At 38.8% G+C, this 12957-nt stretch overlaps 3 protein-coding genes and 1 long non-coding RNA gene across 9 annotated transcripts in view; 1 reads left to right on the top strand and 3 right to left on the bottom strand.

The window, feature by feature from the left end:
* samd12 (sterile alpha motif domain containing 12) overlaps positions 1 to 3047 on the bottom strand; it is a 91548-nt gene extending 88501 nt beyond the window's left edge. For both annotated transcript variants that reach the window (XM_061665312.1, XM_061665314.1), the window contains exon 1: positions 2918 to 3047. In XM_061665312.1, the coding sequence (XP_061521296.1) occupies positions 2918 to 2930 (13 nt within the window). In that variant the 5' untranslated portion in view covers positions 2931 to 3047. The remainder of the gene's footprint in view (positions 1 to 2917) is intronic.
* Positions 3048 to 5229: 2182 nt separating this feature from the next.
* Positions 5230 to 12957, bottom strand: part of LOC133395539 (zymogen granule membrane protein 16-like) — a 54727-nt gene continuing 46999 nt past the window's right edge. Inside the window, exons 1-5 of one of the 2 annotated variants that reach the window (XM_061664536.1) lie at positions 6924 to 7117; positions 6761 to 6799; positions 6578 to 6630; positions 5822 to 5948; positions 5230 to 5721 (exon numbers count right to left, since the gene is read on the bottom strand). In XM_061664536.1, the coding sequence (XP_061520520.1) occupies positions 5415 to 5721; positions 5822 to 5948; positions 6578 to 6629 (486 nt within the window). In that variant the 5' untranslated portion in view covers position 6630; positions 6761 to 6799; positions 6924 to 7117 and the 3' untranslated portion in view covers positions 5230 to 5414. Of the gene's footprint in view, positions 5722 to 5821; positions 5949 to 6577; positions 6631 to 6760; positions 6800 to 6923; positions 7118 to 12957 lie in introns of those variants that run through there. The other variant, XM_061664537.1, reaches the window with a different exon arrangement.
* On the bottom strand, positions 8853 to 11594 carry LOC133395693 (zymogen granule membrane protein 16-like). 4 transcript variants are annotated; one of them, XM_061664820.1, is made up of 5 exons: positions 11466 to 11594; positions 11341 to 11395; positions 11207 to 11262; positions 10945 to 11095; positions 8853 to 9534 (listed from the first exon to the last, which is right to left on the bottom strand). In XM_061664820.1, the coding sequence occupies exons 3-5, from the start codon at positions 11259 to 11261 to the stop codon at positions 9207 to 9209; spliced, it is 534 nt and encodes a 177-aa protein (XP_061520804.1). In that variant the 5' UTR covers position 11262; positions 11341 to 11395; positions 11466 to 11594; the 3' UTR covers positions 8853 to 9206. The 4 variants fall into 4 exon arrangements, with proteins under 4 accessions (XP_061520804.1, XP_061520806.1, XP_061520803.1 ...); XM_061664822.1 differs by having other exon boundaries at positions 10945 to 11077; XM_061664819.1 differs by having other exon boundaries at positions 11341 to 11364.
* On the top strand, positions 9412 to 10762 carry LOC133395694 (uncharacterized). The gene is made up of 2 exons (XR_009767269.1): positions 9412 to 9597; positions 10018 to 10762. It is a non-coding gene; the product is annotated as an uncharacterized LOC133395694 (long non-coding RNA).

Here is a 12957-nt window from a genome sequence, read left to right as displayed (position 1 = left end):
CCCAAAAGAACTGGGGATTTCAGGGAGACATTCAAAAGTGCGCTTTGCTTTTATAAAGCAAAAATTGTCTTCTCATGCGTGATAAATGATGCAATAGTTGACCTATATTTCATGTCTGAGGGGTTGGAAGAGTAGTGGAAGAGAACAGTCATGCTGCAGAGGTATGTTATTTTCTTCCAGCATGTGAAATGAGAACAGATCCTCTGCTGAACTATATGCATTTTGTCTATAATCATTTTATACAGGGTCACCATGGCAATAACAACAACGCTACAGTCTCCTAATTGCAACACATTGTACCGTTTACAATGATTTTGGAAGCTGTTATGGTAAAGTTGCTATTTGTTAATCATTAAAACCATTTGGGTCAGTTGCATAAAATATGTGTCGAACCATTCTTGGTTACTTAAAAAAATTATTCACCAGTGAATTATACTCAGAGAAAAGGTCACAAGAACATGATATATATATTAATAAATATATAAACAAACATGCCATTTTAGTGCAATGTGTGTAATCAGGATACATTTTTTTGTTTGCTTACATGGTATAAACAGTACATTGTATTTTCAGTGAATACTGCATCAAATTGTGAAGAGAACATTAGATGATCTTGGAAGTCTGTACATTTTCAGCCTTGGTGAAGGGCTGAGCTATTATGAGCAACGCCTTGCAACGCGTTTGTACTGATATGTTCTACCGCGCTCACATCCCGTCATCAGTTTCTTGGAGGATTTTTTTTGCCAGTCACTACTTATTTTTAGCAGACCTGTCAGCTATTTCATTGTAACATAGGGTGCCATCATCATCAATGGCTCAGTTGACGAGCATTGCTTGTCAACGCTTCCTCTTCACAGTGAATGGAGGAGATGTGGTCAAGGGTCTTTTGAAGGATCGTTTGCATGCATAGGTTTATTGGCAACACCAAAAAAACAACAACAGGTATGAACAACTGACCAGTGGTGGGTAGGGTAGCTGAAAATTGTACATAATATGACTTTAGTAAAACGTTGCCCTTCAAATAATTACTTGGGGAAGGCCTCCTGCATACTGTGCGATGCGGTCGAATCCGATTGGATTGGAACATCGCAAAAAAACAATTAAAAATAAAAAAAGGGAGTCGCCGACTGAACCCCGCACATTGAGTGATTACTCATATGGACACCTTGAACAGCGAGTCTGTATAGGTGTTTGATACTGTACATAGTGTATTGTACTTTTATCACATTTATTAAACTATAAAATGACAGATTAATAGTCAAGGATGAAGCAGGTTGCTAAAGAGAGTGGATGTGGGCAAGAATAAAAGCGGGACTGTGGACATTTTGAGTCTCGCTTGCTTCCGTTCACTTTAATGTACCCAGCGTTTGGTCACGAGCTTTGCTTTTTCCTCCACAACACACATTAGATATGATAAATTTACCATAGCCACATGTTGTTGTGAAAAAAGCAATATCTGATACATTATAAACTCTTTATTTGGCTTGGGGGTGGCTCGGCAGCTGTTCCGACCGGTTAAAACCCGGAAATGTGATTTTAGCGTGAGTGAAAGTTTATGTGGATTTTGATTGGCTGTAATGTGTGACGTTGCGACAGCGTCCGCTGGTGATTCAAATTCGAAAGCTTGATCAGCCACTCATGAAAACAGTTGCCATACAAAGCCCACTTCACGACAGTTTAGGCGGGTTTCGCCATAGATTATTCCCTACTTCCAATCAGAGCATGACCTCTGATCGTTTTGAATGATATCCAACCCAATGGCCAATGTAACTGAGTTCAAAGGTCAAACAAAAAAACGGATGTAACATTAGTCCAAATAACCACAATTTCAAACATGGATTATTATCGGGGTTATCGTCGCTCCCTGTCAAAGCAATACCATGTAGTCTTTTTGGTTGTTGTTAAGCGATGAAGGTGAAAAGATCAAAAGTCCAACTGTTACGGGTTGGTACCATTCTTTTTCCAAATTAAACCATAACTTCTAAAACAGCATCTAAGCAAGAAAACTACTGAAACTATATGTACAACTCAAAGCAACACCAAATTTAAACACACCACTTGCCATCTTATTTTAAACCTTCATGACATTAATATATATATATATGCTGAATGCAAGAAAATGGCATATTTTTAAGGAAAGCCCAACTAACCAATGATCACGATTTTCCAAGCGCGTTAACGATATATAATTCCACGTGAGAGCAAGAACTCAACAGATTTTAAAAGCCATTTTAAAAAATGACGTTTGAGGTAGCTGAATTAAAGGAGCAGATCCCTAATTCCGTTGTTTTTAGTCACAGAAAGTATTTGAATCGTGTGTATCTATTCAATGGCACCGATGCATGGCAACCACAGCAACAAAAGTCTTGTAAGCGTCCACGTCATCATGTCTCGGAGAAGGAACAAGACAGTCAAGTTCAGGTGCAAACAGGGACTACGACTTCCAGTGTCCTCACAGATGCAGCTTCAGTCACTATTTTCTCCCAGTTACCGAGGAGATGGTCCACATGCTTAGACCACCTGCTGCAGGATGAGCTGGACCGTTCTCTCACACACACACACACACACACACACACACACACACACACACACACACACACACACACGCGCGCGCAATTACGTCACAACACAGGCAAAGCGTGGTGCCTTTCCAAGCAAAACCGTCAAGAAGTAGACGAAGCGCACATTAGCACATTAGCACGTTAGCCGGCACAGTGATGTGGAAAGAGGGAGAAGACTTGCAAAGCATCACCCAATCACGACCTTTTACAGTTGACCCCTTCCAAGTCTGGGCACGCAGCACAGCCTTCCTTGTCATCGCTGTGACTTTTAACTATTTCCTCTTATCTTTTTTGGGGGGGGGGGGGGGGGGGGGTACACAAGGATACACAACAGATGAAAAATAATGTCCGCTTACCTTCGACAGCCATAGCATCACTCGCAAAAAGAGCTGGGGAAAATGTGAAAGTTGACGCTTTCTCATTCTACCTTGTTCAACCGTTTTATCGTTTCGTTGCTGCGGGCAAGCCACAGTGCACATCGGCTGCTGCCGCGGCTCAAAGGATCACGGGAAATGTAGTCTGAGAACAGAAGACTAGCTAAAGTCGTGGGGACACACTGCTGGGTTAGGAATCAGACACTCATTCCCTACTTATGGGGATAGTTTTAGACAGTAAATTATATACACTGTGCTCCAAATTATTATGCAAATGATATTTCCTTTCTCTGATTTTCCTATATCATTGATAAAAACAGTCGGCATAATTTTCAAGCCGTCAACTGTCACAATATAATTCTAATGTTTTTGAACAAAGCTCCCAAAGATAACAGTATTTTTCAAAAATAAAAACCAAATGTAAAAGCACTGTTCCAAATGATCAAGCACAACAGAGTTTCAAGACATTTGTCAGGTTTTTAAGAACTAAAAATTGTCATTATTTAAAAATTTGCAGCATTAGGTCATATCAAAATCAAAAGCTATTTCAATCAAAAACATCATAACAACATTTTGACATCGACCCCATATTTGATATCAGCTTCACAATTCTTTTTTCACTAAACGTGTTACTTTTTGGAGAGTGTTTACTTGAATTTATTTGAGATGATGCATTGTCAAGCTTGAAGATGATTTTGTGAATGAAAGGATGGTTCATCTTTTGGTACCATGGAAGAAAATGGTCAGTCAGAAAATCCACATACATTTCCGAGATTATTTTCACATTTTCAGGGACCCTAAAGGGTCCAACAAGCTCTATCATTGGCATGTTTCTGGCCCAATACATGACTCTGCCAGTCCGCCACTTCCTTGCTAACATCGCAGCCTTGTTGGAACATGGTGGTCTTCCACCAACCACCCACCACCATCGATCTGTCTCCTGCCCACTGATGAAGGACAATCTCAGGCTGCATGGTATACCTCTGTATCATTTGCTGCTATGGGCATAAAAGGAGGGAAATTCATGTTGTGGCCCCATCCTCCCCTGACCTCAACCCTATGGAAAACCTTTGGAGCATCCTCCAGCGAATGATCACAGTTGGTGGGAGGCAGTTGACATCCAAACAGCAGGAAGCTATTCTGACATTCTGAAAATAAATTCAAGCAGAAACTCTCCAAAATCTCACATTGTACTGTATTTGGCCGGAAACATCCCGGGGAGAAAGTTTGTCGGCCCTTTTTAGAGTCCCTGAAGGTGTGTAGATGACCTCTGAAAATTATGTGGATTTTCTGACTGACCACTTTCTTCCATGGTACGAAGAATCGTGCTTTCATTAACAAAATCATCTTCAAGCATGACCCTAGAAATTCAAGCAGAAAGTCTCAAGAAAAAAAAACTCAAAAAAATGTAATGTATGTTAGAATTGTGAAACTGTAAAACACTATGAACAGAATCTTATGATTTTGACACTTTTATTGTCATGAAATACTAATGTTCCTTCATTAAACAACATTCAAGGGAAATTTTCACAACCCTTTTTTTTTTTTATCAAAACAATGAAGGTGAGGCTGTCACAATGCATGCCCCTTTACTTCTATCTTTGTTAATCTTGTATTCTTTGACGCTTTGTCAGAACATACAGTTTTTTTTGTTTTTTTTAAATCCAACATTCCAGCCACACCAAGTGGGGTTAGTTCATGTCAAAACAATTTCTTTTACCCTTAAGGAAAACCTGTTCACTCAGTCAGAATCATTCTACACAAGTAAGACACTTAAAACATTGTCAAGCAAGGGGAATCATACTTCATACACTCATAGGGGAGTTACGTCACTCCTGAAAAAAATTGAGCTTTAAAGTGAATTAAAAAGAATGGAAAAATGCAAATCAAACACTCCTATTTTAGCTAATGGATACTGCCGCACACAACCACACACAGAAATTATTTTTCTTTCGTTTTCTGATCTATTTTATACCAATAGTAAAATATGATTCTAATTTTTTATTTTAAAAAAACGTTTTTGTGCCTGTGTGTCAGTTTGAAAATGGTGTTTAAAAACAAACCTCAAATGTAGTTTGCATGGGAGGAAAAAAAGACAGAAATGCATGGAATAAATGTTAGACCGGTCCATGTTTAGACATTGTTTTGGTGAAAAGAAAATTATATTTACGTGTGTGTATGATAAATATATCTACTAAATGTGTACATGTGTATATTGTTGGAAAATTTGCCAAATAATAAAGCAAATGTATACTGTTCATTGAGAATTCTTGTAGGGACAACAGACAAAAATATTCAAAGTATCATAAATCATCTTTAATCTGATTAAGACAGTTAAAAGCAAAGAACAAAATGCCCTCATATGAATACATTTGTTCTGTGCAAGTCCACTGGTAGTGCTTCCAATCAAGACAAACTTAAAGTAAGGCCTCTTGAATGAAGTTTTAAAGAGCAAAGTAGAGGAAAAGTTAGGTACAATTTATAAATAATAATGAGGTACGCCCCAATGTGACCCAAAGAAAGTGAAGCCATTTCTGTATTGGCCGCTGAGCAGGCGAAGCTGGGTTTCCTTGTTGTCGGCATACATGTTGAAGGAAGTGCCGCGGGGCTGACCTGCATGCAGTGCTCGCCCCTTATTAGTGACGAGCACGATTGACTGCATGACGTTGGTGTACATTCCAGAAATCTGAATAATGGTTTCATCCTTGAACAACTGAATCTCCTTGACCATGCCATTTTCCATGCCAACTACAGGAGACCAGATTGGACCATAGCGGAATTGAATTCTGATGGAGAGACAAATAAATTAAATCAGTTCATTTAACATGCATGTTATAATAACGATTACCAAATTGTTCAATCAGATCACATTTGTTGAATATTTACCCAGTGACGATACTGTTGTATCTCTCCCATAGCCGGACAGCTGTGATGGCACCATCTCCAGAGAGAGTGAATGAGTCACCTCCCCCCGGGCCCACTGGTTGGCTAAACGAGTACATTTCAGGCTGGACTAAAATTTAAACAACAACAACAACATAGACATGAGGAAAGGAGGACCCAATAAGTTCTGTTTGTATTGAGACAAGTTTAGATGTTGTGGTCCAGCATGATGAATTTAAAATCCACTTTCAATCCATCCAAATACCACATGGACAGTAAAGGATTTGCATTACTTGAACATCAGTTACTATAGACCTCTCTGTGCAAGATCATATTCCAATTATGCTGTATTTTATACTGCGGTTGAGTTTTTGTGCCAATTTATTGTCTGGTGGTCTACCATGGGATTTTTCTAATGTAAAATATGTCCCTTAGCTAGAAGTCATGTCGACTACGGATTCTATGTTGATTGTCCGCTGCCACTGAAGATAATTTTTTGTGCATAAAGCACAAGTCAGTATTGTTAGGATCACATTTAAAATGTTATAATAGTACCTTAGATCTCAAAATGGGTCAAAAGTTTGTTTTTATTATCATTTTATTGTATATCGTCTCTGTCGGGTGGGATATTTTGAAAAGTGGTTAAAGAAGAAAAAGAAAAAGTAAATTCTTCAAATCTTCCTGTCAGCATGTCAAACACAGACTGTTATCTTCCCAAATACATGAGTAACTTGTATACTGCAAAATTAAATAACTTACCAGTGGGAAATGCACACAGCATGAGAAGAGTGATGATTGCAATGGAATGCATTCTGTAAAAAAAAAAAAAAAAAAAAAAAAAAGACTACTGTAACTATATATACACCGTACATATATGTTTAATGACTTGTTTCATTTAGGATAATATGTATTGCGAGGTATTTAAGGAGCCTCAGTTATTACCTGTCTTATTTCTCTGATCCCAGAACAACTGGCATGTACCTAGTAAGTAATCGGAATACAACATAGTATATATAACAAACTCATTTGCATCGATAAGAAGATTATTAGCCGTAGCAAACTGTCTAATTGTAATCACTTGTCAAAAACAAATAACCATACTCACAGATTTTACATGCAAGGGCTCAAAGATCAGCGTGTGCGGCTCCAATTCTTCTGTTTCTTATATGAGAGCAGGTTTAGAAACAAGCCTCGAGTGTGCCAGAGCCCATTGCCGATTAGAGACAGTACACCCTGGTTGAAGCAATTTCAAGGAAGCGATTCAGAAATCTTAGGTGGTTGCTTGACTGGTCCGCCACCGTCAGATAATTGCTTTTTGAAAATAGATATAACTATGATAATTATGGGTGTGGATTATGAGTGAGTCATTGTCATTGTTTCTTTGCAAGCCGACGGACAACCCTGAAACAAGTTTTCAGTTATCACAGTCAATTTGTGTGCTGCAGTATACTGTATGCTATGTATTGTGAATTAGCAAGCGGGAAGACAGCTAAGGTATTGGAGGAGAAAAAAAAAGAAAAAACGTATTTAAAAGAAGATCACATGTGTTATCTAGTTATATTTTTGGTGGAGGGAACAGCAGCATACAAAACAACAAACAATTATAATAATTATATGACAGGACAAAAATGCACACAACATTTCATAACTTTGCCATGGTACCACAACAAACAAGATAGATTTAACATTTCCCCTGTCAAGGACATAAAGGTGAGTTTGAGAGGTTTTTTACTTCAAATATACACTACTCAGAAAAATAATTGAAGTACAGTATATTCGGCGCTTGGTGGTGTACTTTCACCATCAACCTAAATTCATGAAACCTTAATTTGATCGCAAAATGTTCGAATGTACATCCAACTGTTAAATGTTTCAGTACTGTTTGCACAACTTGCTGTTCTCTAACAAGGAGCTGAACAGCAAAATTCATGACAGGTGTTTGATCCATGAACATTTCCAAGGGACTTCAATGCCTTTCAGTGCCTCTTCCAGTCTCTCTTTATCGCTGTTGCGACCTGCTGAGGACACTGTGACACTAAACTCAGTGGTGTACTTATTTCTTCTAAATATCCTCTTCTTTTTTTTAAGCCTCACAATGGCAATGTACTGTTAATCAATTGCTTGGTGTTGTTTTTGTCTCCTGGTGTCAAATTGTGACCAGCACGATGAAGAGGGATGACTTAATCGTAATTCAAATCGAACTAGGAAATGCATGAGTCGATTCAAGGAACACCTGTTGTGAATTTTGCCGTTCGGCTCCTTTTTAGCGTACCGAAACACTGAACAGTGCATTCAAAAGATTAGAAATAGTAAAATTAAGTTCACATTGTCAAGGTTTTTAGTGCATTTGAGGTTTATCCATAAATTTCACCCGAAAGGTGAATATCCCAAACATTTTGTGAGTAGCTTACCCCGTACATATTGTATCGTATGGTTCTTCAACATAAAATATACGACTCATGCATGGATCATATTGTACAGTGGCTCTCAGGTCCTTGCAGACATACTGTAAGCTTTACAGTATGATTCATGTATGGTTTCTATTTAACAACTATACAATATATCTGCTAACTACGTACTGCAAATCACTGTTTGCACTTGACTGTGAGACTGAGATCATCATACTTTGTCAGGCATTTCTATTTTTCGAAAGATAAATGACAGCACAGTTTATTAGTTTAAAAGCCTTATGTTAGATATATTGTAGAAGTTATCATTTATTTGCTTAGCTTGCATTAGTATTATGGACAATGTTTAGAAAGAAAGATGTCTCGCCTTCAAGAAGATGACTCAGCAGGAATCATCTGAGAGAAGGACGTGGCCGGGACGTGGCAGGTGCCATGTTTTCACCTTGAAACCCTACCCTTAGTGTGTTGTGTCTTGTAGCTTAGTACGTTATGTCTTGTAAACTTAGAAACCTCCCTATTTTCAAATAAATGCAGGAGCGACGGGAGAGATTGTTTAGAGCGTGTTGAGAGGCTGTAACCTGAACAATCTCCCATGCGCCCTCCTCATGAGTAAAATGACCAACGTCTTCATTCCTTTTGTGTTTATTCATTATAATGTTTGGTGAGATAAATCCAACACCTTACAAGTTACACACAATGCATTATATTACATTTTCAATCTTTGATTTCAAAATGTTTAATGACAATTTACTGGGCTTCAAAGCATCATACAAAACAATATAATTATTACAAAAATGACAAATGAAGCTGGGAGAAGAAGCAGCTGTGACAATGTTTGGTCGACCAAGTTTGATCGTTAATTAGATATGAATTATTTTACATATTCGCTATGGGAAGAGATGTAATCAGGGTAGAAAATGATTAAGCATCAACAGGCAAGTAGAGATATTACATTTAAACATTTCCATGCCAGATGATGATTACACGAGTTTGCGAGTTGTTCCGGGAAGATCAGAGACAACAGCCCAGTGTGCCCCAATGGCGGTAATGGCTCCGTGGAGCCGACCGCTGATGAAGCGCAGTTCAGCCTTCTCATTGGTCGGGAACATGTTGAAGGTGTGGCCTTGGGGTCGGCCCGCATACAGGGAGCGGCCCAGGTTGGTAATAAACACCAGACTTTGCACATAGTGAGAATACTTTCCACTGATCTGCACAATGGCCTCGTCTTCAAACAACAGTATCTCCTGGACTTCGCCATACGAGTAGCCCGTAACGTTGGTCCAAGTATAGCCATAACGAATTTGGAGGCTGATGAAGATAAAATAGACAAGCTTAATTCATAGGAATAAATGAATTCTATGAATCAAAAAGGTAAATATGGTCATGAGGTTACGCCTTTATTGTGTACTTATTTTTCAGTAACCGCGACCTAGTCAACCTTTTACAATGGATAAATAAAGAAGAAAACATCTTAATACTAAATTAGCAAATGCAACGATGTACTAGTTGTTCGGGCTGTAATGAAAAGAAAAGTTTTGTGACAATTGTTTTTAAACAAAAGTATAGAGAGAAAGAAGTCTGTTTTTAGAGTGGTGATCGTGTCCAGTTACGGACAGTGAAATAGTCATGCAATGTTGTCACAACACCACCAGTATACTATAATAAGAGCAATTAGTTGTAGTTTTGTTTTTTAAGTTGCAATTTTACCACCATACCATTGAAGATCTTGCCAAAATTGCCATTTAATAGGTAATCCATCCATCCATTTTCTGTTCCGCTTATCTTCACTAGGGTCGCGGGCGTGCTGGAGCCTATCCCAGCTATCTGTGGGCGAGAGGCGGGGTACACCCTGAACTGGTCGCCAGCCAATCCCAGGGCACATACAAACAAACAACCATCGGCACTCACATTCACACCTACGGGCAATTTAGAGTCTTCAATCAACCTACCATGCATGTTTTCGGGATGTGGGCGGAAACCGGAGTACGGAGAAACCCCCCGCAGGCATGGGGAGAACATGCAAACTCCACATCGGCGGGTCGGGCTTTGAACCCCGGTCCTCAGAACTGTGAGGCAGATGTGTTAACCAGTCGCCGACCGTGGCTCCTTCATATGTAATGGCTTTGCAAATTAAAATGATCACCAGGATGTGGAGCTTAATGTGATTGTTCAAAGTACCTTTGTGTTAGAGAAAGAACTAGGTGCGACTTACTCGTCAAAGTGTTTATAGCAAATGTTCTGCAAACGATGACTCCAGGCCTTTTTTTTTGTTTTTTTGCCTTGATTCAGCCTTTGTGGGCTAGCATTACCTGGATGACTGAGATTTTCCGCAGAAATAAAGCAATTTATATTACCCAATAACTATATGTCAGGTCAATTGAATATGTTGTCTATATATTCTGATCCATAAAGACATTTATAAACTGTTACTAAGTAGCGAGTCACAAAACAGTGACAAACTAATTAATAAAGAGTTTCGAGTATATTGCAGTATTTCATGAGTGGCCCTTAAAGGGATTCATATAATATATCGCTACTGTCCAATTAAAACAATGTATCATGAAATGAAATGTATCAGACCAAAAAAAATAAAAGTTAGTTTTGTGTTGACAAGTTACCGTCAAAACAACGTTTGGATTTTATATATTTTCACTGTACTGTGACGGCACGTAATATTGACATCCTGCTTATGCTGTGCCAAATGCATGAGTTATTCACCCATAGATGTAGTTATTGCGGGCCTCCCACACTCGGACACCAGTAATCCTTCCGTTGCCGGTGATGGCATACGAGCGGCCCTGCCCTGAGCCCACTTGTGGTGAAAATGAGTAATACTGGTTTTCAGGCTGGTCTGCAAAAAATACACACACTTACAGTCTTTATTGCAGAGCATTGGGTAGATGTCCAACAACTCTAAGTAAGGTAAAAAAAAAAAAAAAAAAAAAAGATCAGTTTATCCACTGTTAATGTGCAGACTTACAGTCACTCAAAGCTTTGATTGGAAGAAGTAGAAGAACTATGGCCATAAAAAACATTCTGTGAAAACAATGAATAGGGGGTGAAAAACACTAAATTCATCTTTATCAATAGCTGAGAAATAGAGGTCAGCCTTACCTGCTTTCTGTTTGGTGGTTTTCTCTGTGATTGGAGAATACAGATAACAAAGGAACTAAAGTAAAATATATTATATTTGAATTCAGGAACGCAGGAAAACATTGACAGTTTTTCATTCAACTTACTGATTATGTGTCTGTTCCAGGTAAGGAAGTTCCAGAATTAGTCCACTTGGCTAAACTGTGAATACCATTTCACTTCATTTTGGCACTTTATTTATAGTGGCAATCTTTCGTACTGGCACTTCCTTCAAGTAGCTGTGGAGAGTCAAATGGGCGGAGATGCTACTTACACCTTAAAGAGGCGTTTCAGGTATGTTTTAATTCCATATCAGCTGATCTATCATGTAGAACCTGCCCTGCCTACACTTTCTTTCTGGCTTTGACTTTTCTTTGAAATGTGACATCACTACGTCAAAAAAAAACACACACAAACAATACAACAAGTTCACTGCGTTTTCCATCTGTAGAACATGTGTCTGTGGATCTCGAGAACAAATTAGCAAAAAGATGCATCACATCCAAGGGAATTCTGTTTTGTTTCGACGAGACCAAAGGGCTACTGCTTGGATGTACTCTAGCTCCAAAAACACGCTCGAGCATCATGTTGTGGGAGTATTGATCCTAAAATGAAACTGGTGGTATCGAATTTTATATTATATTATAATTTTATATAAAAGCAGACAATGAATAATAATTTGACCTGACCATTGTTTATGCCTCTATGAAAGCACATATATTTATTGATTTATTTCTTTTTTATATAAATCATCGGTACCGTACCGATGATTTATATATAAATTTGTATATAAATCATCGGTACCTCTGAGTTGTTTGTATCTTCAACCTGGGTTCTATCTTGAAGCAAATTCGGAACGTCAGATACTCCTTTAGAAACAACCATGTTATGCAGAGCATCTTCTGTCTTCTGGCCGTGGATGGATTTCTTGGGGACCCAAGTCTTTTGGGGTTCCTCTGATGAGTCTCGCTGACTTGAAGGACACCATCCACTCGGCTCTGTAGCCTGCTTCCTCTCATTCACTGCTGCCAGCTTTTTGCCAGGCTACACACGGTGCTGATGGCCCTAAGCTTCTTGATATTCTTGTTGGCGGACGCTTTCCATAGAGAGGCTTGCCCCGCTTGTTGCTTCGACATCATTACTTGCTAAAGAACAATTTAAGGCAAAACAAATTCCTCCTAAATCAGACGTCAGGTTATTAAAACATTGTTTTGCATAAACTTTCTGCTGCCTACCCTTCCAGTTGCAGCTCCAGCTCTGAAAGCAGTCACACTATCCAAGGGTTCCGTTCCAGGCACCTTTGCCCGACACTGCTCACCCCTATGCAGAGTCGTGTTTCATCACAGATTGTAGTGCCTCTAACCCCAAGAAAACATTGAAATGGGCCACTGGATGCAGAATGAACGCAGACCAGTCTTGAGGCTATCCAACACGCATAACTTTATATATCCTTTAATTATCTGCTCTAATTAACTGTGAAAGTCTGAATTCAATACAATAGTATTGCATTGCTCTGTGGATCGTGTCTGTTTTGTACTTGTAACATTTTAATAGGGGAAAAGAGGATGTAATTGGCAATTCTGTTTTGATCGCGATATT

The sequence above is a fragment of the Phycodurus eques genome, chromosome 20 (genome assembly GCF_024500275.1).
Source record: "Phycodurus eques isolate BA_2022a chromosome 20, UOR_Pequ_1.1, whole genome shotgun sequence".
In the NCBI taxonomy this organism is placed as follows: Eukaryota; Metazoa; Chordata; class Actinopteri; order Syngnathiformes; family Syngnathidae; genus Phycodurus; species Phycodurus eques.
This window is presented reverse-complemented; position numbering and strand designations above follow the sequence as displayed.